We start from the raw sequence: 27,526 nt of genomic DNA, 5'->3' as shown, positions 1-27,526 counted from the left end.
TTAAAATAGAAAGTTTATCTGCTGTTACTCAAGGGGACCCAGTGTAACCATAGGGTCCTTAACTATGAAGAGTGGTATAGAAGAGTCAGAGTCAGTGACACAGAGTGAGAAACGAAAGGTTTGACTGGCTTTGAACATGGAAGAGGGCCACAGCCAAGGAATGGGGGGCTACTCATGGCAGCTGGAAAAGGCAAGGAAATGGATCCTCCCCTCGAGACTCCAGAAAGAAATTCAGCCTGACCGACACCTTGATTTTATTCCAATGAAATTTATTTCAGACTTCTGACCTCCAGAACTTTAAAAGAATAAATCTGAGCTGTATTGAGCCATATGTTTATGGTAACTTATTAGAGCGGCCATAGGAAACTAATGCGTTACCATCTCTTTGGCCAAGCACTATGTGCATGCTCTACATGAATGTAGAGGCAGGAGGCAGAAGTCTGCATCAATAGCGTGCTTCAAAAAAAGCCCTCACATTGCGTAGGATCTCTTACTTGCTTTTGTAATTAGTGTCTGCATGTTGCTGGACCAGGGGAAAGAGAACTGTCAAAGGATTAAATGTCTTTCTTTTTCTACCCACAGCACAAAGGAACCATCATTCAAAATTGTTCATTCTTGTTCCGCCACACTCTGGTTAGTAGAATCCTCATAGAAATTTAGAATAGGTTGACTGTAAGAACCAGTTTTGGGTGGTAGAAACACATATCACATACATGTTACACAGGTGTAGCATGTATGTATTGTGTATGTCACGTTGTATGTGTGTTGCATACATTATACATATGTGTCACAATATGTGTGTTACATGTACCTCATATATATGTTATGTATTACATGTGTGATATATGTTACATATGTGTGTGTTGCTGGCATATATTACATATATTTCATATATATATCTTTTTGGGGTTATTTTTTTAGCAAATTGGAAGCAGTTGTATTACTGGTTGCTATGCAGGCATCTATTTGATTTCATGTATTCTTTAATCCTTTTTTTGGTAAAGTGCTGATTCTCTTAACTTACTCTTCTGTGTGAATGGAAACTCAAGAAATTATAACTTCATATAAAGTGGGCATTATTTTTCTGACTATAAGAATTATTTTTCCTTTAAACAGGTAGAACTATGGCCTATCATAATTTTGTGCAGCATTCCTTTTTGTTGGAGAAGGAATAAAATATCACATTTTTAAATGTTTCTCTCTATCTGCATAGGAGGCTAGTAGGAGCAAGATTTCCATATGTTTTGATTTGCCTGAGTATTTCTCCACTCACTCATCTCTGGGAATCACTGTGTGTACCCAAGATTTAACTCAAGAGGCTAAAGTCATGGGTAAATATTAAGAGAGAATTGACAAAGGCAAATTAAGTTCTAAAGAATGAACTGAGCTTTCCTAAAAAAAACACATTACTTCGGAGTTAACACAGCACTGCTTTTTGCCTTGCCAGTACTGAAGACCTCATGGCAGCTAATACTCTTTAAATGATCTTGCCCTACAAACTTTCTGCATAGCAGATAAAGGGCCAAAGCACAGTTTAATGAATAGCATAAATTCATTCATCTGTATGCACTAGATCTTAGGCCATCATGCTTTACAGGGGTCCTACTATAAGAATTATCTTATGCTTGCAAACTGAACACAGATTTTCCAGATGTATAATCCCTTAGCTGGACCAGCACTGAATGGGGAGAAGTGTCCTCTGCTATTAGCCTGCGATAGGGTTCAACATTTCCACCATTACAACCATCAAACAATATAAAGACTTAAGTCAAAACATAGATAGGTTGCCCTAGAAGTAGAGCCATTAGTGTTTGTCAGATCAGTATGATTACTTGATGGCATTGCTTAGTAGAGCTGCAAAGTATATTAAGTAACTTGAGCAGGTTAATTGGAGAATAACCAGAAGGCAAATTTGAGAACCATAGGACATGTGCAGGGACACTAAGATGTTGCACTTCCTCTGGGCATGATCCTGCCCTGGTAGAACTAACTGGTGTGCTCTTCAGAATAAAGATATTCACTTGATAGTGTTAAGTCAAGGTGAACCCCACATGAAATAAAATGAAAAGCATCATAATTCTTTAAAAACAAACATATTTTCATTTTTATGAGACCCTCTGAAACAAGTGGTTAGAGGGATGGATTTTGAAGTCAAACTGTGAAGGTTCAAAACCTTCCCCCTCATAAGGAATGCTACGAAACTTCTTTATGCCTCATTTCCTGCATCTGTAAACTGGGGATAACACTCTTACCTCACTTGTTAGTTTGAGAGCATCAGGTACGGTAACATATGTAAAGCTCCTCCTAGCACAGAAAAGTTGAGTGTAAGTGCTATTGCTAATGGGGAAAGACTGCAAAGCACTCTGGATAATAACAACAACTCTGGAACAAGACTGCCCAGGCTGCCATTTAATAGCTGTGTGATTTTAGGCAACTTAATTAACTTCTCTTTGCCTCAATTTCCTCATCTGCAAAATAAGAATAAAGGTATCAGGGCTATTTTGAAGATTAAGTCAGTTAATGTTTGTCAAGTGCTTAGAAAAGTGTTTGGTACATAATACGTTTGATAAATTATTCAACTCTCCTCAGTTTCAAAAGTGTGATCATAAAAAATCAGGTGCTCTATAGTGGTATTTTTGGGGTTCATGTGATGAAGTGAAGATAAGGAAAGTATGGCACAGCACCATGCTGTATTCAGAATAACTCCGTTTTACATATTGAGATTTTTGGAAAAACTTTCTCTGAGACAAGGGTCTGGTTGTTTTAAAAGGAAAAAGGGTTGGAGGACAAGAGGGACAGAGAGAAGGGGGCCAGGAAGCAGGCAGAAAATGAAAGAAGGAAACACACCATGGTTCTTAAACCAACATGCCCTCATATAAAATCTCTATATTTGCCTGTTTTTTTACAAAATATTGAATGTTTTTATAAACATTATCTAGATTTATCCAGATGATTTTTAAGTTTCCTTATAGATAGAAAATTCTGTTTATCTCTTAAAAAGTGAATTCAGTAAATTCAAATTTTAAAGATGCAACTTCCCAAACTTCTGTAGAGTACACAAAATTCTCAATAATTCTAATTTAACATGTAAATCATAAATATTCACCACAGTCAAATAAATAATAAATCACCCCTGAGTTCAATGCTTGCCATGCAAAATTGCCTATTTCCTAGAACATTCAGAAATCTGTTTCTAAATTGCTTTTTATTATTTTGCTCTTGTGATGGTTGCTCTCCAAAGTAATTTGGAAAATGTGCAATCTTCAGCATTAAGAGGAAAGAGGAGAAGTGAAGAAAGCAAAATATGATGCTATTAACAGAAGGAAAAAGAGTCTATGGCTCAGAGGACTGGGGTCTGGAAGATATTTTTTAAATGTCACCAGATAAAATTTATGATATGAAATGTAATGTTCCTTAGTCATTCTGAGTATTGCTATCTACATGAATAATAAATCAAAGGCTCTTTACCCATTTATGGCTGAACATTATGACCTTAGACAGATTGCCAATGTGATTTACTCCACTGACATCAATGAAACTGAAACCTAGTGAAAATATCACTGGATTGGCCCCACATCCTGGAAAATCAATGAAGCTTGGGAGAATAAACATATTGAGGGGAGAGTATAAAAAATGCAAATATTTATGGTACTATTACATCAGTGAACTCATTAGGATTTCTTTTAGATAACTACTCCCCATCTGGCTTTGCTTACATCGAAAACCCAACTACATTCAAGCTTAACAGAATTGTCTCGTTCATAATTTGACGGAGAGACATCATTAGTATTTGTCCCCAAATTGGACTAAGTTTTTAATATCTTACCTTTAAAGATGCACACAGTGTGATTTCATTTACAAAATTTTAACTATGCAACTAGAATTTAAAATACGTTTCTATATAAGAATTTTAAATATGTGATATTATATAAAATTTAAAATATGTGATTAGAAGTATGTACATTGATGATACAATTAAGTAGAAATGCAAAATGATTATCTTAAAGGACAGGACAGTGGTCAGAAAGAGGTTAAGATAAGGGTGGTTTTCAAGGGACTCTTGGGGCCCTGGAAACACTCTATGTATTGATCTGGGTAAACTATGACACAGGTGATCATTTATAATTATTCATTAAACTGCACATACATGTCTTATGCATTTTTCTTGCATTAATTATATTTCACAATTTTACTTAAGAAGGGTATTCTATTCTAAGGTGCTTTTCCAGTCTGTTATATCCTGTCTGTCATACTTACACTGAAAAAGTATTCATTGTTTATCTGAAATTCAAATTTAACTGGGCATCCTTAATTTTATCTAGTAACTTTATCCCAATCAGAACAGCATAGTTAGATTACAAATACTGAGAAAATAAAATAAAACAAACCACAGATAAAATGTATTGTTTTCTTATAGACTATTAACATGATAAATATGTGTTTCAAAGTTTGTGACATGCCCCTTCTTTTTTCCAGGGACTATGAACAAAAGTAGGTTACATAGATGCAAATTATGATTTGCTTGTAGGAAGGCAAAGATGCTGACCTTTATAAACACAACTATGCCTAAGAAAGGAGACCTTCAACTAAAACACAAATTTGAAAAAAAATTGTTTTTTTAAGCAGTGATTTGCCTTTTATTATGCGTATTCATTTGCACAGGAAAGGAAAAGACAATCAAATAGGTAAAATGAATGCTATATTGCTCCCTTATACATGAAGAATTACACATCTGTCTAACAATACTAACTATTCTGAAAGATAATTATGGATCAATGCTTTAAAAAATATCTTGAATTGCCTGCAGAAATGGCAAGGGGAATTCAATTCAATTATTTGTAAAAGCCAGAGTCTTTTTTCCTATCCATCTGCTACTTGAAATAGGATGACCTTTCAAATGGTGCTTGCCGTTCTCAAAGCAAACTCTAAATAAAGAAGTGGAGTGTGGCTTCCCCCACCTCTTCACAACCAGGTTTAGTATAGATAGAGCATTTGTAGTGACATTCTACACCACTCAAAAGAATGCAGATTTGGCTTCTAGAACATAAAAGAGGCATTTTAGGAATATCAATCAGCTTCTGTCCCACGCCTTCAGTCATGACATTTGCCTTATATCAGAAAGGTGTGCTGCTTTTGAGATAAGTGCTTGGGAACAGGCTACATGAAGTGATTTACTCCCTTGAGAAAAATGGGAAACGTCACCCCCAAATAAATGGGATAAAGAAAACAGTTTAGTGAAAAATCCCTTGTTAAGCTTGCCTACAACAGGAGAGCTCATTCAAAAAGGTCAGATATTTAAGTGACAATACACTCAAAAACAGACCTTCCAAAGCCTCCCCATAACCTTATACTATCAACTAACAGCTTGTACTGAGGCAATTAAGAGCAATGCTTTCTGCACCAAGTCTATATACTTTTTAGCTTATTTTACTTTTCCTCCTTAATTTTTATATTTCCAATTTGGTCTTTTGCATCTTTTTTAAAAAATCAAGATGCTTTTAAAGGATACAATCTATTTTTCTGATAAAGGTACAGCAAGCACATTTCAAAAAATTCAGGAAATACACAAACACATAAAAGATAATATATTATCACATCACCCAGGGAAAACTACCACTGATAGTCGGGTTTCTATATGTCCAATCATGTTAATACATAAATATATCACAAAATTGTATACGTGTGTCTGTGTATAATTGCAATATAACTGGTAAGTGGATTTATCTAAATATTCAACTATTTGGATTATAGAGATTTACAGCTTTTGTTCATTATTATTAACAAAGCTGCGATAAACATCCATCTGTACATCTTTGCAATTACTTCCTTAGCATTACTTTTTAGAAGTAGTATGGCTGAACAGGAAAGTATGACCATTACCAAAGTTTTTAAGTTAGTATTGCCAAACTGCCCTCCAGAAAGTTCACCAAGTGATGTATGCACTCTGTATAAATACCCTAAGCTCTAGCATATTGAGAAGTATTGATTTGATTTTTTTAACACTTACCAGCATGAGCAAAATCTCATTTTTGCTCTGATTATCATTGCTTTGATAACTAATCAGGCTGAAAGTTTCGGTATTTTATATCTCCTTCTTTGTGAATACACCTCAAATATTTTTCCCATTTTTAAATGAGATGAAAGCATTATCTTAGAATACAATACCATTACGATAAGATAAATACATATACATACAAAATCAGAAAATATGCTATATAAAAGTTACTTTAATTTTTTAAATATGTATACTCAGCATGACAACCTAAACAAACACATGCATATGTGCTTAACAAATATGTTTCTGTTTGACAAATTAAAAATATACACATACATAAACATACCACATGCAGGCACACAAAATAAATCAATACTTTCACCAGCCTTATTTCCAATTCCATTTTCCCCTGGTAACTAATAAAAAACCAAAACCAAAATAGAAACAATGACTTATTTATCCTCACACATCTTTCTCTAGCTTCATACAAATAGATACAAACACACATTTTATATATTGTATGTAAAGCCATTATATATAGGTTGTATATAGAGCCATTCTTTTCTCATTTTAATGACTCCATACTTTGCCAATTACTCAACCAAATGATTATTCACTTACTTTCTCATAGACATGTTGGACATCACATACAGATCTGCCTAATTATTTTTATTCATTGCCTAATATTCCACAGTATAGTTATAAATATATTCAAAAATTTCCCTGTTAATAAGCTATTTTCGGTTAACATTTTGTCTTGCTCTGTTTCATTTTTGCCAGTTCAAGCAATACAGCACTCATCCTTGAATACACATTTATATGACAGATTAAAGATTCCTAATAATAGAGCTGCAGTGTCAAAGAGCAGGTACACTATTAATTTGATAGATATTTTCAGGCTTGTCAGGGTATGAAAACTTTCTACTTCCTCATTATGATTTGAATTTATATTTCCATGACTACTAGTGAGGCTGAGCAGATTTTTATAAATCTATTGGTTATTTAAATTTTCACTTTTGTGAATGGCCAATTAATATCTTTAGCTACTTATTTCAATATGATGTATAACTTTATCTCATCAGTGTATAGGAATTCTTAGTTTTCTAATATTTGTATTGTTTGATGTTGTGAATTTATATCTTAAATTCATTTGAAATATATTACCCTTTTTTCTATGGTGAGAAATAGAGGACTATCATTTATAACTTACACATGAAAAGCCAGTTTTTGTGTCACTTTTTATATAAACATACATTTCCCTTTGAATTTAAAAGCCACTTTGACTAAACTCATTATATAATTGGATCTGTTTCTGACTCTATTTTCTATTCACTGATCAAGTTTTCTCATGACCAATAACATACCATTTTAATAACAGCAACTTTATATTAAGTTTTAGTGTCTAGGAGGAAGAGTAAAAATAAAAGCCTATTGCCATTCTGACTGAAATACCATTAAAGTGTACTATTTTAGGAAGGAATTGCATATTAGATTAGGAAATATAATATGACTATTTTCTTTCTTATTAAATTTATTACTAAAGACATTATATTTTTTGTTCACATAATTGAAATTTTTTCCTGTTACTAGGTAACTGGTTATTAAAGGTGCAAGAAGCTGAGCTTCTTATGTATTTACCTTATGGCCATCTAATTTACATGTTTTCTTAGTAATGTCTGTAACACAGTCTTAAGTTTCTAGGAATATAATCACATCATCTGTAAAAGAAGATAACTTTTATTTTTTCCAATATTTATAATGCTTAATTTTATTGTTATTTATATCACATAGAACCCACAACAAACACACTGTTAAGTAACAGCATTGACAGCAAATATCCTTCTGCATTTTCTTGGTCTTAACAGGAATGGCTTTTATGTTTCATTGTTTACAGTAATGTAATGGTGGTTTTCATAAATATTCTTCATTATACTTAATTAACTTCCTTTTATGCCCAGATTGTTTACATAGTTATTAGAAATTTCTAATATTTATCAAACTGTTTTTTGTCATGTGTACTGGGATGAATACAGTTCCTCCAAAATCTATGGCCATTGGAATCTCAGGTGACTTTATTATGAAAAAGGGTCTTTGCAGATGTAATTAGTTAAGCAAGATGAAGATTCGGACAGACCATAATCCAATGAGTACTGTCCTCAAAAGAAAAGAAAATAGAGACACAAACACAGGGAGAACTCCAAGTGATGACAAAGGCAGAGATTGGAGTGATGTGTCTGAATGCCAAGGACTGCCAGCAACAACTAGAAGTTAGGAACTAGCAAGGAAGCATCATCCCTTGGAGTCTTCAGAGAAAACATCATCCTATGGGTACCTTACTTTCAGACCCCTAGCATCCAGAAGTGAAAGATGAAACATTCTGTTGTATTAGGCCACCCAGTTTGGTAATTTATTACAACAGCCCTAAGAAACAGATACAGAATGTATTAATATAATCATATTATTTTTATTTTTTAATTTGCTGATGTGTTGAATGGTGTGGATAAATTTCCAATTTGGAACCAACTCATAGTTTTTGAAATAAACCCTATATCAAACCTATTATTATATTTTCATAAGTAGATGGACTTAAGTTGCTATTTCTTTAATTATATACTTCTACATATAATAATGAAATTGGTATAAATATCATTTCATAGCTATGTATATCACATTTTGATATGAAGTTATGTTAGATTTGTACATGACTTTAGGCTCCTTCCTCTTTCTTTACAGTTTTGAATTATGTGATAACTATAGGAAGTATCTATTTTTAAAGCTGAGATCTAATTTGGCTGTAAAACCATCTGGGCCTGGTGACTTTTTTGATGGCACATTTAACAATCTTCCACTTTCTTCTATGATTATTGGTATTACAATATGATTATTTATCTTTTCTTATGTAATATTGATAATGTGTATGCTCTTAAAGAATCACCACTTTTTTTCTAGATTTTTCAAATGAACGGCTATAGAATTTCTTCAAACATCTAAGACCAGTATTGATTAGTAGAGTTGACTACAAAGCTAAGAGGGTGCATATCTCTTTCCTCTCATACTATTTCATGTGGATTGAATCAAAAGAATCAAAAGAAGACAAGCCTCAAAGAAAGAAAAGGATTATTATATAGTCAAGGGTATAGAAGTAGCCCTCATCCCTTGCTAGAACCTCTAAACAAACCCATAGGGAATGTTTTCATCTGAATCATCAGGATTGTGTCACAATAAAACCTAGATAGTTGGATTTCAGGTCACTGATACTCGCCTGGAGTCTTAGTAAAATTATGCAGAAAAATTCTAGAACTTTCCATTGAGCTATAATAAAGCTCCTATTTTTTAAAACACTTGACAAAATAAAAATTTTAAAAAGAATTATTCTTCCCTCACACCTGCACACATTTTAAAATATTTGCCCAACTTTTCTCAGAAACAATTTTCTTTACAACTCTCCCAGATTTCATACTCATATCCTTTTATTCATAGCAGATGGAAGAAATTAGAGGAACATATTTGCTCTAAAATCATTAGTGTTGCATCAGCACTTCCAACCTAAATGGCATTTCAAGGGGTTATTGTTACGTGGATCAAGAGTTTGCTCTAGGCACAAAGAGACATAAATGCAACTTTGAAACTTCTTATTTTTTTGCAATTAGCTTTGCATCTGAATATCTCCATCATTCTAGCTGGATTTTAAACATAAATCAAATGGTAGAACAGAGAGGTCCAACTAAGTCATGGGTCATATTTTGTTCACCATCCAGTTCTCTGATAAATCATTATAACTGCTTCTTATAAACAGTGTTTTCAAATCTGAGCATCATCTGCTGGGTTATATGGAATTCTGGAATATATTGTTACCTCTTAGATATCAGCCTGGCCTTAAGTCTTCTGAAATGCCTAAAAGTGAACTATTTAGGTGGTGAGCTTCATATGACTGCCACTCTGTCCAAAAGCTAAACCATCCCCAGCTTAAGAATGAACCAGTCCAAGAGTATTTCTTTAGTACATATGGCATTAAGTCCACTGTGGATTTTTTTTTTAAGTTTAAGATACTTTACACTTAATGCAATCTTATCTAGACATAAGAGTAGTCACAGAGAATGATACCACATAGCAACAGTCATAGTTTATATTTCTATACCACATCACAATTTTCAAACTACTTTAATAACACTTTTTTATATTTTATCCTCATAGTAAATATATAACGAATGCAGGATAAAAGAGGAAAGCAACATAAACATAGACCTCTAGAGAGGAAAGTGACAATAAAGATCATCAACAACACTTTTACAGAAATGAAAATGGACACCAAAGGGAAAGAGGACCTTTGCCTTTTTTGCACAGCCAGGCTATAAGGCTAATAAAGTGAAGGCTGTTCACCACAAAAGTTACAAAATGAGTCACAAAATAAGATAAGAAAGAAACATAGTGGGAGTAAAGGACACTAATTCTGGTTTAATGTGTTTTTAAGATCAATTCTATTGAAAGAGCTTGAAATTCAATATTGGTCTGTAAGGACCACTTGGCTGTAGTGGTGTTATACCATTACTGAATCCCTTGGAGAGAAATACAGTTCTGAAATTCATAGTTTCTAGGAAATATGTGCAAGTGTTTGATGAACATATTCATGCAGTTGCAAATGGTACACACATGTCTACACAAAACCTTAAAATTCAACAAATACCTATTGAAAGGAGTCTAAGCATTTTGCAGCTCAGTTAAGAAGCAACTCATGCATTTCCTCCACATTCACCATCAATCTCTACTTTCCCACCCCAGCCATCACTGGCTAATTATCTTAATATTTGACCACTCTATTATATGATAAAGTTTGAAAATAGTCTTTCATTTAAATGAGAATATATTAGAAGTATATATTTTCTGTTAAAACATTCTCAAAAATATATCTCAACAATGCACAGGCCAATGTCCTGGTATCTTTTAATCAATAGACAATAGCTATTTTCCATGACCCAATCCAGAATAATTTTTTTTAATTTGCATCTGGAATATCATTATAATTCTAATAAGAAACTGCACTATGTAAAAGCCCAAAAGTGAAAACATTAAAAGTGGAACCATTATTTTTAAAAGAAGAAACTCACAGTAGTTATAAAGGATCATGTTAGGGTTAAAGGACAAAACTCTGTGTTAGAATAAACACTTAATGCATTGTCAGAATGCACAATAATAATCCCCAAATTTGAAAGTATTTTTTGTCCCATTTTAAACTTCCGGGAATAGAGAATGTAGAACACAGTGTCTGATGCAACACGGAAAGTTTTATGATTCCCCTCAAAAAAGGAAAACAAATATCTCTATTTTCATCCCGGATCTGCAAAATATATTCTTGCATCCTATTTACTCTGATTCATTTACATTTTGCTGAGTTCTGTTTTTGTCCATTTTCATCATTCAAAGACAAAAAAAAATCAATAACAACAGAGACCTCAAAAGATGTTTTCAGATGAAATCACAAAGAAAATGAGTACATGAATTAGTGAAGCAACATGTGGAAGTTGCATCTTTTCTTATCTTGTCAGAGAAATAATTGCACTGCTGAAATGAGATACTCAGCCTGCTCCACATAGACCACAGTCCAAGCCGGAAGCAAACTCTCTGAATAACAACACTGCCTTCTGATTCTTTTACATGGTTACGTTTTTGACACTTCCTTCAATATTCTACCCAGTTGCAATATGACTATGACAAAAGATTTCTGCAGGCATGACTGGCACATCTGTGGTGAGTGGCCGAGAATGGAAACAGGCAACAAATCCCTTTAGAGGCTCCAGAAAAAAAAGCCCAAATACATTCTGCAACCCTTTTGCAAACATGCTCTAAGTAAAGGGTATAAAAAATGGAAACCGTGATGACAATTTTAATCACTTTTCTGACAATTCTATGATCCACTATAACTTTATAATGGTAAAGCCTCTGACACTCAGGAGACTGACAGGCATATATTCTCTCTTTGCCTCTCAGTCTCTTCAAATGTTTATATGAGGGTTTTACACATAGATGGAGATGACCTTAGAGTAGTATTTATTTAATCTAGCCAAGGACAAATTGCAAATGGCTAACTTTGGTTAATGTGGTATTTTCTTAGTTATTTTAATTTGACTCAAATCACCTCTCTGGGCTCTAGAATTTTCTCCCAGAGCCTGGGAGATTTCACGCATCAGTAATCAGAGTTAGCCCATCTGTAGTCATGCTGCCCAAAGTTTTGTCTACAAGGTAGCAATTAGAGTCAAATCTTTTCTGGAAATGCCAATTACTATGCTTTGTCTTCCCTGTGGAGTGTCTCCTTAACATAAGAATGATATGTCATTTTACCCTATCAAATTGGAAAATATTACTTAAAATAACACTCATAGTTGGCAAGTTTGCAGTGAAAGAAGCAAGCCCAAAGATGCTGGTATGAAGGTAAACTGGAAAAATATTTTTAGAAAACAATCTAAACAACATATATCATTAAGTTTCTACCCTTCTGTACTCACTGATATTATGTTGGGGAAATTGTTCCATATCTTTAGCCTTAAAATTAGATTTTTAAATGTCTGTATAGCATTTTTTACATGAATATACTATAATTTTTCATTGTTTCCACATGTGCCAACATTTTCATTGTTTTCAATGTTGGTTATTATAAAAAACTCTATACAGAATATCTTTATAAGTGGATTTTTAAGTTGCATTCTTTTTATTCTTTAGGATAGATTCCTAGAAGTGGAAATACAGCTGTTAGAAAGGCTTATCTTCAAGTGTAATTTTGTCTTAGCAGCTAAGGAATTGCAATCAGCAAACCAATTCCTAAACTAGAATTCAAGTGGATCATCATTTACTAGGAGAAATATATATGGTGATAAAACTGACCCTGTTTATTTACACAGTGTTGATAATGGGTAATTCCTCTAAGGAAACCAAATCAGATAGCGTATATGATTGAGTCACCACCAACTCAAAAAGGACAAATCAGATCTTACAAAAAGGACATTCATTTCAAGCAAAGGCACAGATTGCTGAGTTAATTGCCTTCTGTCCTAGAGCAAAGATCCTCTAAAGTCCATTAATGTGTAAGACCCATGAACACATTTTTGCCGTCACTGGTTGGCATTAATTTGCCTGCCTTTTCAAGTCCAATAAACAACCAAGTTTAAAACTGAAAAGCCAGAACACAGTAAAATATTCTGTAGTTGCCAAACTTAACCTCCCCAGTGGCATGGTAGAGAAGTTACTGTCTGGAGGCTATGCTAAAGGAAAAATATTACTGACCTTTAAATAAAACTTCCAGATTTTAGAAGCCAATGAATAATAACATACCACTTTTTAACCTATCATATTGGAAATTATTTAAAATTATAACATTCACTGTTGGCAAAGGAACAATATTTCTCACAGTTATCCCATAGAAAACAGATTTTAATGATCAAATGAATTTAGGAAAGAGTGAGAGCTGAACAAAGTTCAAGTAAACCTTCAATGTTCAATTATAAACTGAGAATTTCTGTATGGGGCTGTTGCTAACGGCATTCCTAAACTTATTTAACTACCAAAATCTTCCTGCTTTATGCTGCCTTTGGTTTTTCACTTTTGGGCTTCTGTTGAGGATCTCAAGAGAGAGCATTCTGTGGAATATCTTTGTAAATGTTTCTCTAGGCCAGCAGTTCTCAAGCATTTAGGTCTCAAGACCATTCACATTCTTAAAAATTATTAAAGTCCCAAAGAGCTTTTTCTTATGTATGTTACTTGCCATGTGAGAAATAAAACCAGAAACGTTTGAAAACACTATTAATTCATTTTAAAATGACAAATAAAAGAAAAAGACTATTACATGTTATCATACATAATATATTTTCCAAAGCAAACAAAAGTATTACCTCACAGTTTTGAAAATCTTTTTAATGTTTGGCTTAATAGAAGACCAGTGGATTGTCATATCTGCTTCTGTATTGTGTCAAGATATATTGTTTTGATTGAAGTATGTAAAGAAAAATGAGGAGGAGTATTTTAATAGCTTTCTCAAATAAGTGTGATTATTTTTCCTGGATACTGCATGAAAACTTGACAAATCGAAGTAACATCACCAAGATGGTAACATAGGTAATTTCTGACTTCACACCCCCTCACAAGAAGAACAATTAAAGTCTAAAAGACACTGCTGAGAGAATCCTAGAACACAGTGAGTAAGGATAAAGCACTCCCCTGCACCACAGAGACCAAGACAGAGCACATTAGAAGAGTAAGAGAAGTGTTTACATGCTGACTGGCATCCCAGGCCAGTGCAGCATCACAAGGAGACATTTCCCCTGAGCTTCTGTGCTACCCAAATGGGAAGAGAGAGCCCAGGGCTTTGGGTGGGGGAATCACCATCCTAAGCACTGAGGGTTGCTTTGTGGGAGTTTCTACTCTGATCTTGCACCAGTGGGAATGTAACTGACAGAGAAGTAGGGAGGGGCTTACAACAACCAGCACAAGAATCTTGGCAGACAATTAAGTTGTAACTAAAGAAATTAGGAAAATAATGAACAAACAAAATGAGAAGTTTGACAAGAAAATAGAAACTATCAAAAACAAAAAACAAAAAAAACCAGAAATCCTGGAGTTGAAAACTACAATAAGTGAACTGAAGAATTCAGTAGAGAGCTTCACATGTAGACTTGAACATGCAGAATAAAGAATTAGCAACTTGGAGGACAGGACGTTGGGAATTACTCAGGCAGAGGAGCAAAGGGAAAAAAGAATGAAAAAGTAAAAAAAGCCTATAGCAATTATAAAACACACTGAAAAGAAATATTACTTGCATTATGGGAATGCTAAAAGGAGAAGAAAAAAAGAAAGGCATACAAAGTATATTTAAAGCAATAGTGGCTGATAACTTCTTGAATCCAGGGAGAGAAATGTATATTCATATCCATGAGGCCCAAAGGATCCCAAATAGCTTGAACTTGAAAAGGGCTACACCAAACACATTACAATTAAACTGTCAAAATTTAAAGACAAGGAATTTTAAGAGCATCAAGAGAAAAGAGAGAAGTTACATACAAGGGAACTCCCATAAATAAGATTATTTGAAGATTTCTCAACAGAATCCTTTTAGGCCAGAAGATAATGGGATGACATACTCAACTTACTGAAGGAAAATAATTGTCAACTAAGAATTCTATACCAGGTAAAGATGTCCTTTAGAAATGAAGGCTGGATAAAGATTTCTCTGAACAAACAAAGCTGAGGGAGTTCATTGGTACCAGACCTATCTTACAAGAAATGCTAAAGGGGTTTTTTTTAGTGGAAGTAAAAGAACACTAAGTAATGTCTTAAGAACACACCAAGGTGGCATAAATCTCTCTGGTAATGGTAACTATACAGTCATAGATTCTGCAGTATGGTACAGTGGTACATAACTCAATTACAACTTCTAGTTTAAAAGTTTTAATAAAATGAATATAGCAAAAATAACCATAAATAAAATAGGCTGTTATTAGTTACACAATATTTTTAAAATGTGCAAATTATAACGGCCACAACCTAAAATGTGAGGGGGAGGAGAGTTAAAGGTATAAAGTATATGAATTCTATTGAAGCTAAACTGTTATCAGTTTGAAGTAGGGTGTTATAAATGTAAGATATTTTATGTAAGCCTCATGGTAACCACAAGGGAAAAATCTAGTAATACTTATATGAAAGAACACAATAATAAAGTCAAAGCCTTTTGATGCCAAAACGCACAAAAAAATACAGCAGGATAAGAAACAAGGAACAATGGATCTAGAAAACAATCAGGAAATCACAAAAAGGCAATATAAGTTCCTATCTATCAATAATTGCTTTAAACATAAATGGATTAAATTCTCCAATCAAGACATCGAATGATTGAATTAAGACAAGAAAAAGAAAAAGAAAAGATCCAACAACATGCTACCTACAGCAGACTAACTTTATCTTTAAAGACACACAATTGAGAATGAATGGATATAAAAATAATTTCAAGCAAATAGTAACCTAAAAAAGCAAGAGTAACTACACTTACATCAGACAAAAATAGATTTTTAAACCAGAGATTGTAAAAGAGACAAAGAAGACAATTATATAATGATAAAGGGGTTACTACATCAAGAAGCTATAACAATTGTAAATATTTATGTACCCACTATCAGACATCAGAGCATCTAAATATATAAAGCAAAAACTAACAGAACTAAAAAGAAAAAACAGCAATAATACAATAATAATTGGAGACTTTAATACCCCACTCTCAACAATACAGATATCCAGACAGATAATCAATAAGGAAACACCAGATTTGAATAACATTATAGACCAAATGGACCTAAAAGACATATGCAGAAAATTCTACTCTACAGCATAATACACATTCTTCTCAAATTCACATGGAACACTTTCTAGGGTAGACCATATGTTAAACCACAAACCAAGTCTTAGCAAATTCAAGAAGTTTGAATGCATACCAAGTATCTTCTCTGACCACAATGACATGAAACTAGAAATCAATAATATGAGAAAAACTGGAAAATTCATGAATACACGGAAACTAAACCACATTCTCCTGAGCAACCTATATAGCAAAGAAGAAATTAAAGGGAAAATAAAGTTTATTAAACCAAACAAAAATAAAAATCAATACACCAGAAACTTACGGGATGCAACAGAAGCAGTTCTAAGAGGGAAGTTCTTCATGATAACTTGCCCACATTAAGAAGCAAAAAAGATCCCAAATAAATAAGCCAACTCTACAACTTCAGGAACTACAAAAAGAATAAACTGAGGCCAAAGTTATCAGGTGAAAAGAAATAACAAAGATTAGAGCAGAAATAAATGAAATAGATAAAAATAGTAAAAATAAATGAAATAGAAAAGATTAACCAAATTAAGAGTTGGTTCTTTGAAAAGATAAACAAAATTGACAAACCCTTAACTATACTAACCAAGGTAAAAATAGAAAGGACTCAAATCAATAAAATTATAAATGAAAAAGGAGACATTACAGCTGAATCCACATAAATTCAAAGGCTCATAAGAGGCTACTTTGAAAAACTAAATACCCACAAATTGGACAACCTAGAGGAAATAGAAAAACTCTTAGAAACATACAACTTACTGAGACTAAATCAGGAAGTAATAGAAAATCTGGATGTACCAATTACTAGTAAGGAGGTTTAACTAGTAATCAAAAATCTCCCAGCAAAGAAAATTCCAGGATCAGATGGCTTCACTAGTGAATTTTACCAAAAATTTAAAGTAGAATTAACACTAATCCTTATCAAACTCTTCCAAAAATCAAAGAGGAAGTAACACACCCAAACTCATTTTATGAGGCCAGCATTATCCTGTTGCCTAAACCAGAAAAGGATACTACTAGGAAAGAAAACTACAGGCCAATATTCCTGATGAATATAGATGAAAAAGTTCTCAATAAAATAGTAGCAAATGGAACTCAATAGCACATTAAAATGATCATTCCCCATGATCTAGTGAGGTTTATCCCTAGGATGCAAGGATAATACAACATATCCATATCAAGCAATGTAATACATCACATTAATAGAATGAAAGAAAAAAATCATATGATCATCACACTAGGCACAGAAAAAGCATTCAACATTAATTCATGTTAAAAGCTCTTAAATTAGACATACAAGGAAAAATATATCTGAATATAAAAAAGTCCATATATGACATGCCCAAGGCAAACATCATATTCAATGTCGAAAGGATAAAAGCTTTTCCTCTAAGATCAGGAAGAAGACAAAGGTGTCCATTCTCACCATTTATATTCAACATGCTAGTAGAAGTCCTTGCTAGAGCAATCAGACAAGACATAAAGAAAGAAAAAGTATCAAAATTGAAAAGGAAGAAGTAAAAGTATCTATTTGCAGACATGATTTTTATATGTAGAAAGTCCTAAAGACTCAACCAAAAAACTCTGGTATCTAATCAATGAATTCAGTACAGTTACAGGATAAACAAGTAACATACAAAAGTCAGTAGTGTTTCTATACACTAACAGTGAAATTTCTTAAAAAGACATAAAGAAATTGATCCCATTTAAAATACTATCAAAAACAATAAAACACTTTGAAATAAATTTAAGGATGTGAAAATTCTCTAGGATGAAAAACTACAAAATATTGATGAAGAGAACCAAAGACAAAAAATAACTATCTTGTGTTCACAGATTAGAAGATTAATATAGTTAAAATGTCATTACTACCAAAAGTCATCTATAGATTCAATGCAATCCCTATCAATATTCCAATAACATTTTTTTACAGTAGTAAAAAAAAAAACACTCCTAAGATTTATATAGAACCACAAAAGACCTGATTAGCCAAAGAAATCCTGAGAGAAAACAGCGAAGCAATAGGCATCACACTTCTGATTTCAAGCTATACTGTAGTCATCAACATGTAACTGACAAACAGACCAGTGGAATAGAATCAAGACCCCAAGATAAACCCAAACACATACAGTCAACTAACATTTGACAAGGGAGACAAAAATACTCAGTGAAGAAAAGATAAGCTCTTCAATACATGGTACTTGGATAATTGGTTATTCACATGTAAAAGAATGAAATTAGACCCCTATCTTACACTACTCACAAAAATTAACTCAAAATGGATTAAAGACTTAAATGTAAGACCAGAAACCATGAAACTCTTAGAAGAAAACATAGGAACAGAGCTTCTTCACATGGGTCTTAATAATGATTTTTTTGGACATGACACCTACAGTACAAGCAAAAAAATAAAAAATAAACAAGTGGCTCTACATGAAACTAAAAAAGTTTCTGCACAACAAAAGAGATTATCAACAACGTGAAAAGAAAATACAGAATGAGAAAAAATATTTTCAAGTAATATTGGTGGTTAATATCTAACTCAATATGACTCAAACAACTTAATAGCAAAAAAACAAATTAGCCAATTAAAAAATAAGCAAAGGACCTGAATAGACATTTATCCAAAGAAGGCCAACAGGTACATAAAAAGATGCCTAACATCACTAGTCACTAGGGAAATACAAAGTAAAAAACAATGAGATGTCACCTTATGCCTATTAGAATGTTTATCATCAGAAAATAAGGGATAACAAATGCTGGCATGGATATGGAGGAAAGGGGATCATTGTGCACTGTTGATGGGATTGTAAATTGGTGCAGCCACTGTAGAAAACAGTATAGGGGATTCTCAAAAAACTAAAAATGGTATTACCACATGGCCCATCAATTCCACTTCTGGGAATATATCCAAAGGTAACGAAAACACTAACTTGAAAATTTATCTACACCCCCATATTCATAGCACCATTATTTATAATAGCCAAGGCATGGAAACAACCTAAGTGGTGGATGAGTGAATAAAGAAACTGTAGTACACACACATACACATACAATGGAATCAGAATGGAATATTATTTGGCCATAAAAAATGAGAAAATACTACCATTTGCAATAGCATAGACTTGGAGGGCATTATAAGAAGTAAAATAAGTCAGAGAAATAAATATCATATGATCTCACTTATATGTAGAATTCAAAAAACAAACGAACAAACAAACCCAAAGCATAAGATATCAAACTTGGAGTTCTCAGAGGCAGGTGACGGGGTAAGGAGAATTGGAGGAAGATGGTCAAAAGGAATAAACTTCCAGATACAAGATAAGTAAGTACTACAGATTAATGCACACCATGACGAATATAGCTAGCACTCCTTATGACAGCTGTCAGGAGAGTAAATCCTAAAAGTTCTCATCACAAGGAGAATTTTTTTCTTTACTCTTTACTTCTTTCTTCTCTATTGTATCTATATGAGAAGATGGATGTTGCCAAATCTATTGCTGGAATCATTTCACAATATATGTAAATTAAATCATCAAACTGTATGCTTTACACTTACACAGTGATACCTGTTTATTATTTTTCAATAAAACTAGGAAATAATGTTATATATGTGATTTTTAAAACTACTAATATTTTTTAAGGAAAATTTATCCTAACCAACATCATTCCTGCCTTTACCAATGTTTTTCTATGTAACTAGACTAGAAAAGTCATTAGCTCAGATCCAAGTATACATGTAGGCTTATTTAACAAAAATTCATATGAAACATAGCAAATTAATAAGAGAACAGAGCCATAGAGAATTAGAACTGAAAGACAAAAAGAGATCCTGTAATCCAGAATTGGTTGAAAAAAAGAGATTAGAAAAGGGAAGGAGAGGGAAATAAAAGCTACACTTAAACTAAATACAAAATTTGATCTAAAGTTAACATATTAACTGGTATTATAATCAACTAAATATTGGATGAACAGTGGTTTTTCTTTGTCTTCTCTGAATTGTCAAGTGTTTATTAGAGGAATGATTTGGCAATCCCAGTTTTTTAAAGTGGTATGGCCCCTGCAGTCTTGAAAGGACTCATACTGATCCCTCTGAAGGAGTGAAGGTACTCTTGAATTTAAGAGGAAAACAAAAACTGTTCTCTTCCACACTGTCGCGTCTACCATCAGTCCACAGTCTGCTTTTGGTTGCTAGCGAGGAAAGTAGTTATCTTAAACTAATTGTCACTTAAAATAAAGGAGGTATTCATCACAACATAATGTAGTTCTATCAATTGTGTAATGCGTTGAGACTTTGGGGACATTGGGATGGCATGAATGCATCTTGCTTATCATCTTAGAGACCAGAGGTTAAAGTCTGATAAGCAAATATAATGTCCCAACCCCAAAGATACCCATGTCTTAATCCCTGAAACTGTGACTACGCCACACTACGTGGCCAGATGACCTCATGCTAGAGGTAGGGCAACAGAGTTTTACATTAAGAAAAATCTCATTCACTTTTTCAGGAGTCTGAATTTCATTTCAAATTCCCAAGGATTTTCCTGCCCAATTCTGTCTCTATTTACGATAACAGTCCCTCAAAGCGCTGGAAATGTGTCCTAAGAAACAGAGACTCCTGGGGCTCTGGACTGCATTCTAACAAATAGCACAATCATTGGCTTATGGAATGAAACTAATAAATATTCATTTAATAAAAATAAGGTTAAGAAAAGGACTTGTATGTATAATCAGCCATAAAGTTCTGGAAACCATATCTCTCTTCCACTCCTTCTCCAAGAAGAAATGAAAAACTTCTTTCTACAAATTCTATATAAAACCATTCAACCATCTATCCATCCATGTCCCCATCTATTCAGTCATCCACCCATGGATTTCATTCACTCACATATTCAACAAACATTGATTGGGTATTTATTTAGTACTGTGTTAGATTCTGGGGAATGTATGAAAAAGGACACAATTCTGCCTTGAGAAGCTCAAAGTCTAGTTAAGAAGAGAGAGAGACAATCACAATGAAAGGTAAAGATTCAGTGACAGATATGCTCTAGGGGTATTATAATGTTACTAAGGAGAAGGTAATCAAAGCCTGAATTTTCAAGGCTGGAAATGAAGGCTTTGAAACAGAAGTAGACTCCTACTAGGTAAAGTAAGTGAGAAAACGGCATTCTAGGAAGATGGGAAATCATGTGTACAGATAGCTTTTGACATTCTGGGGCTTATAACATCTAATTATCATGTCTGGGGTATGAAGTGTAGAGTATAACAAATGGAGTTGGCCCAAAAGGAGTTTTGCTCTTTGTCTTTAGGTCCCAGAAGGTTTCTAAGAAATAATAGAAATCTGTCTCCCACTTATTCTCTCTGAAAGACTCTAGAAATGTGCCCATGGTATTTGTGCAACATGTGGCTTCCTATGTCAACATGACTTTACTGTGTGTTCCAAGAAATTCTTGCCCAGGAAGAAAAGAATGGAACCAATACATACATGTACTATGTGCCTCAGGAAATTTTTGAAAACCAATTTATCTGACCAAATACATTCTTTGTCTGGGTAAACAGCCCATGCATAGGACACTAGACTGCTTACCTGGGCAAACACCTTTATGAACAAACAACTGTTTACATATCAAGGCTCATTTCAAATCCCTCACCTCACTGTGTCCACCAATTCTAAAACAGTCCATCATGAATTTAGCCCCGTCCCAGCTGGAGCACCACATTGAAAGATCTGCCTTAAGCCACATGAGCCCACACCAAAAACTCATATAAATACCTGTTCCTGACTTGAGCTTTCTGAGACATATTGAGTAAATGTGTTCTCCATTACTGCAGCAGGTTTAATACAGCTTTGCTTGATAAATGGGTGATTTGGTGGAATTTGGGGAGCAGTTTTTAGACAGTTGACATTGAAAATGTCAGAGAATAAAGGAAAAGGAAGAAAGGAAATTTAAGGTAATCCCCTGTGAGTCAACCGTAGTTATGGGTCAGAACAGAGTTGGGAGTGGGCAAATAATTTCTTGATTTAGTAGATTAAACCTACTTAAAAGAGGGCAATGTAAATACAGACACTAATTGTTACAGGAAATAAAGATGCTTCAAATATTTATAACCTATTTGAATGCCTAACAGCAAATAATTGAAATGTCTAACAGCAAATAATTGAAAGTACATCCTGGAAAATATGTTCACAGTGTTTCTCAGAATATTAGGTAGCTGCCACTGCTATTTATTTTCCAACTTTATTTGCAAAACAGATTAAGTTATTTTTCTTTTCCATTACTTGTTTCAAATTTGTGCTTTATACAATGTAGTAAATATTTACTCTGGATATTGGTGAAAAATATCTGAGGGGTTAGGAAGCGTTAATCAAATATTTTCAGGATTTTCATTCAAAAAATATATATGCAATTTGAGGTCAAGCTGCTAATATTGTTAAATTCTGAAAAAAATCCATTTCTACTTCTGGTCTAACTGAAAAACATGAAATACAATTGCCATTGATGTTGCTAAGCATTAAAAAAAAAAAGCACCTGATAAACACTAGTTTCTTTAATAGTTGCAGTATGGAATATGAAAAAAGATATTAATATAGTTTTAGTGCTCTACTACATGGTCTATGTCTCACTTTAAACAGATTCATTCCCCATGCAAAATTTTGTAAATACATGCATTGCTCTGGTCAAAAATATTGGCTTGCTGAATTATACAGATCTCCCAAATGATGACACATTTCATTAATATGCTTCTTATGAAAAAGATGATTATATGATTCATAAAAAATAATCACATTTGTTAATGTTACCATTGATCCCATCAGAAGAGTCTTTAAGTATTGGGAAGCTGTCAAACTCATGGTAGCAGGTACAAATTTTCCAAAATTCTAATTTTTACTTGAAAACTTAAATTTTATCACTAACAACAAATACTGTCCAATGGTTTACTTGAAGTGGCAGGCTCAGTTTATGTATTTTTGAGAAAATGCCCATCAAATATTGCAACTTGAATAACCATATTTCATCTGTCAATAGTTATTTCAAATAAAAAATGGTGTCCAAATAAAAGTGGATTGTTCAGCTCACAACTGAAACAGACACAAGTGCTTTTTCTCAAAGAACTAGGACACTTCAGCATGTAACAGCATTCTTTATACTGGCTTTCTATTTCAGCACAGAATATTTTATAAAGTCTGTGAGTCAAAACTTAACAAAATTAGTAATTTTCACCATTTCATCAAGCAGCAGCTGAGGAATGCTGTGACTTATCTACAGAAAGGATGTACAGAAGATATTTGGTCTGTCTGCAGCTTGCGAGCACCAAAGCCTGCATGGCCGCCCAGATCTGTCGTGTAAGGAAGGCATGGCCAACCTAAACTAACCTGCCAGGATCTTTGTCTGAATTGGTAGCCTATGGCCCTATTTAATACACCATCCAAAGAACCTGTCTATTTTGAATCGCGTTTCTAGAGCAATGATTCTCAAAATACGATTCTTGAATCACTTTTTCATTAGAATCATGTGGCGCACTTGCTAAAAATATACAATCCTGAAATCCACATGGGCCTCCTAAAGCAGAATACCTGAGGGTGAGAAAGGGCCATCTGAACATCGGAGTAGGTTGTGCACTGCACATCTTCCATAAAGGTATAGTTGTTGAAGGTTGCAGCTTAGAATCTGCAATTTTAATAAACTGTGAATTTTCGATATGAAAGAACTTGAGAGAATATTCTAGAGCAGTTTTCTCAAACTTTACTTTGTCTCAGAATTTCCTGTCTTGGGGTTGAAAATACATTTGATGTGTCATGCTAGGTCTACCTAATTAGCATTTCTTGGGAAGAAGGCTGGGCATCTATATTTTCATGGAGTTTCATAGCCAATTCTGCTGCCTACCAAAATGTAAAACGATTTTTCTAGACTAAGGATGCTATAGTGTCTACAAAAAACCAGCTCTATGAAAACTGAAGATGAAACACTGACTATTTAGTAAACTCTGGTATCATTAAGACAGTCTATTCAGTAGCCATAAATTCATCTTTTAAAATACCCAATAACCTTTTTTTAAATCCAACTTTCCATCCTCCTGTTACATTTATTTTCAGTCTTGGTGTACTGGACCTCACCTTTGTATGTTTTTCCACCAACATCTTGAAGTTTATTTAGCCAGAATTTTCTGGTTTCATGTGATACTAATTATATGTAGTCTGATTTTTTTTTAAAAAAAGGCTTTCTTTATATTATGAAAGGTCCTTAGATCCTTCATGCCAAGACAAAGTGTTCTCTTTCAAATTACCAAATTGACTCAGATTTTTAAAAACCATTTGAGTTTCATGTTATGTACTTAACATTAAAAAGAAAAGACTAAATGTAAATGCCGTATCTGGCAATGGTCCTATTCCTAGGCTCTTTATATGAAACAGAGTGGGAAGGAGGATTCTATGGCTGCCAAAATAAAATTAAACAAGTGGAAACAAAGAAAAGAAACAAAAGCACAACTTGCCCCTTCCAGACTACACGGAAACATGCAGATAAGTCAATGATTTCCTTCCAACTAACCCTGAAGTAAAAACATGTCGTTTCAACAGCTGCAAAAGAACCTGGCTTAAGTAAAAGCAAATTAAAACTAGATGATTCTGTTGTCCTAGATGCCAAAAGTCCAAATCTGCCAGTGACTCAAGAAAAGCACCCAGGTCTAGCCAACTGATACTGATACTACTACACTCAAAGACTACAGTGTCCTGTTAAGTACAGAAAACAGAGTTTATTTCATGAACTCCACCAGACAGAACAACTGTTTAATGGGAGGTCAAGATTCAGGAGAGAGAAGAGAGTTGGTGGTAACTTCAAGGTCAAATTAGTTTGGAAAACCACTGAGTTACACCAAGTTGGACAAATTCTTTTTCCGTGGGACTTCTCAGAGCCCTTTTGTGTGTATGTGATTATACCTTGCCAAAGAGGAGAGGAAGCACTTCTCCAAATGTTTGACACTTTTTCCCTCATTTAGTTTCTTATTAGGCTAGCAGTCCATAGGACACATTCAGGAAAGACTGACAACAGATCAGGCAGTTAAGGCAAATGCTCAAGTATATACCTGAACTGTGACAGAAGAATCTAGATGTCACAGAAATGGTGAAGGCATGCCTAGCATTCAACCCCATCACATCACATCCCTTAGCCTCTCTTCTTTGGCTTCCTCAGCTCTGAAAGAAAGATGATGCTTATTAGTAAAGTGCCTTGGGATGATTGGACAGGAAGCACTAAATAAGAGCCAATTATTGCCCTCATTACAGAGTAGATGATCTAATAAACCATCCCTATTACTTAAAAAGTTCTGAGCCCTAGTCTGTTTTTTCCTTTTAACTGCACTTCAATTTGACCTAAGAGAGCTGTATTAAAATGAACAAACAAAATAATCACAGGAAATACATCCAGAACCATAATATAAGCTTCCTGATTGGACCCTTCTCTGCTTACAGATTTTCAATGGCCTCCAATTATCTCCAAGATAATACCCAAATTTTTTAGCTTGGTATCTAACCTTCCCAGGTTGTCTACAACAGCTCCATCTGCCAGTAGCCATAACATTTATAGAGAATATCATAAAGAAGATCTGGTGTTTGCAGTGGCCAGATACGGTGAAAAGTGCAGGCATCACTCCACCATATCATAAATTATTTTATTTCTCTAAGTCCTTGGTTCTCAAAGTGGAGTCCACAGACCAGCAGCATCAGCATCATTTGGAGCTTCTCAGGCAGAACAGCAGGTCCCACTGCAAACCCAGTGACTCAGAATCTGCATTTTAACAAGATCACAGGTGATCCCAGAATGCATTAAAGTTTAAGAAGCACTACTCTACTTCTCATCAGCTCACCTGAAAATTAGGGGTGACAACAGTAAATAAGAGTGAAATTGGAGAAGACATTCATTTTCCTCTCCTGCCCCTTTGAATCCCTCTCCAAATCCTGAGGACTTCACCATCTAAGTATCATTCAAGTATGCCCACCTCGCTCTTTCCCTTCACTACCTCAGTCCAAGTCCTCTTTCTGTCCAGATCTACTGCAGTGGTGACCCATGTCATTACAATGACTTTTGACACAAGTCATTAGATTCACTTTTGCTTCTCTCTTACCTACTGCAATCAGAGACCTGCTAGGAAATGCAAATGAAATCAGAGCACAATGAAGGCTGAGAGCCTTGACCAGACCTAAACCTCTGTGTTTGATCTTGCATCATGTTCCCCTGGCTGCCTCTACTCCAGAAGCCCTGGTTTTTGTTCAGTTTCTTGAACTAGCCATCAGAGGTGACAGAACATTTACAAAAGCCATCCTCCCTGCCTGTAGAGCAGGCACTCCCCTCTTGGCCTGGCTAACAGCCCCTCTGTCTTTAAATGTCAGCTCAAAGGTCATCAACCCTGAAAGGATTCCCTGGCCCTCCTCCAACGACTAACCCACTACCTGGCCCATCGGCTGAGCCCCATACATGTTGGTTAAATCAACAACTATATGAGTTAATGCATGCTCAGTCATATGGTTACTGTGACAACCAGATTGATGCCTGCAAAGAACTTAGCACAGTGCCTGGTACAGAGCAAGAGCTCAGTGCTGTACTACTTGTCGGGTGTTTTGAATATTAGCCCTGCTGAAAACTAGACACCAAGCAGGCTCAATGTGGCTAACAAGTAGATCACCTGGGATATTTTTAAACTTCTAAACTTTTTCAATGGCCAGGCTCTGCCCAAGGCCAAGTAAATCAGAATCTTGTGGTGGAACCCAAGAATCTGAGAGTTTTCAAAGCTCCAGAAGGAATTACAACTTGCTGCCATGATGGAGAACAACTGCCTTATCCGACTTCTACTGTGGCCTCCTAGCCTTGCAGAGGAGTGCATGCTGAGTGACTAGAAGGGTCCTCATTATTCATGGCATGAGTCCATGGCCTCATTTCTCCCATGGATAGGAACAACAATAAGAATCCATGTAGCCCAAGTCCAGCAACTCATTTCCCTTGGGCCCTTTGACAGCAGCCAGATGGAAACTCTGTGCATCACCTAAGCCAAACTGAAACCCTTCCAGGGAAATCCAAGTTGCCTGAACTACTGCTGAGGTGAGTAACATGAGAAGATGATTCTGGCCCTGAGGGCTAAGTGTTGATTTAGCAAAACTCATCAGGATTCCATTAAAA

At 34.4% G+C, this 27,526-nt stretch overlaps 1 protein-coding gene across 18 annotated transcripts in view; it reads right to left on the bottom strand.

Annotated features, from left to right (window-relative positions):
• FHIT (fragile histidine triad diadenosine triphosphatase) overlaps window positions 1-27,526 on the bottom strand; it is a 1,315,417-nt gene that overhangs the window by 830,182 nt on the left and 457,709 nt on the right. Inside the window, exon 3 of one of the 18 annotated variants that reach the window (XM_057508091.1) lies at window positions 25,440-25,548. The exons of the other annotated variants lie outside the window; for them this stretch is intronic. Coding sequence (XP_057364074.1) covers window positions 25,440-25,506 — 67 coding nt within the window. The 5' untranslated portion in view covers window positions 25,507-25,548. The remainder of the gene's footprint in view (window positions 1-25,439; window positions 25,549-27,526) is intronic. 18 annotated transcript variants of the gene reach the window in all.

The sequence above is a fragment of the Manis pentadactyla genome, chromosome 1 (genome assembly GCF_030020395.1).
Source record: "Manis pentadactyla isolate mManPen7 chromosome 1, mManPen7.hap1, whole genome shotgun sequence".
NCBI lineage: Eukaryota > Metazoa > Chordata > Mammalia > Pholidota > Manidae > Manis > Manis pentadactyla.
The sequence above is the reverse complement of the archived record's forward strand: the minus strand, read 5'-3'. Positions and strand labels throughout refer to the sequence as shown.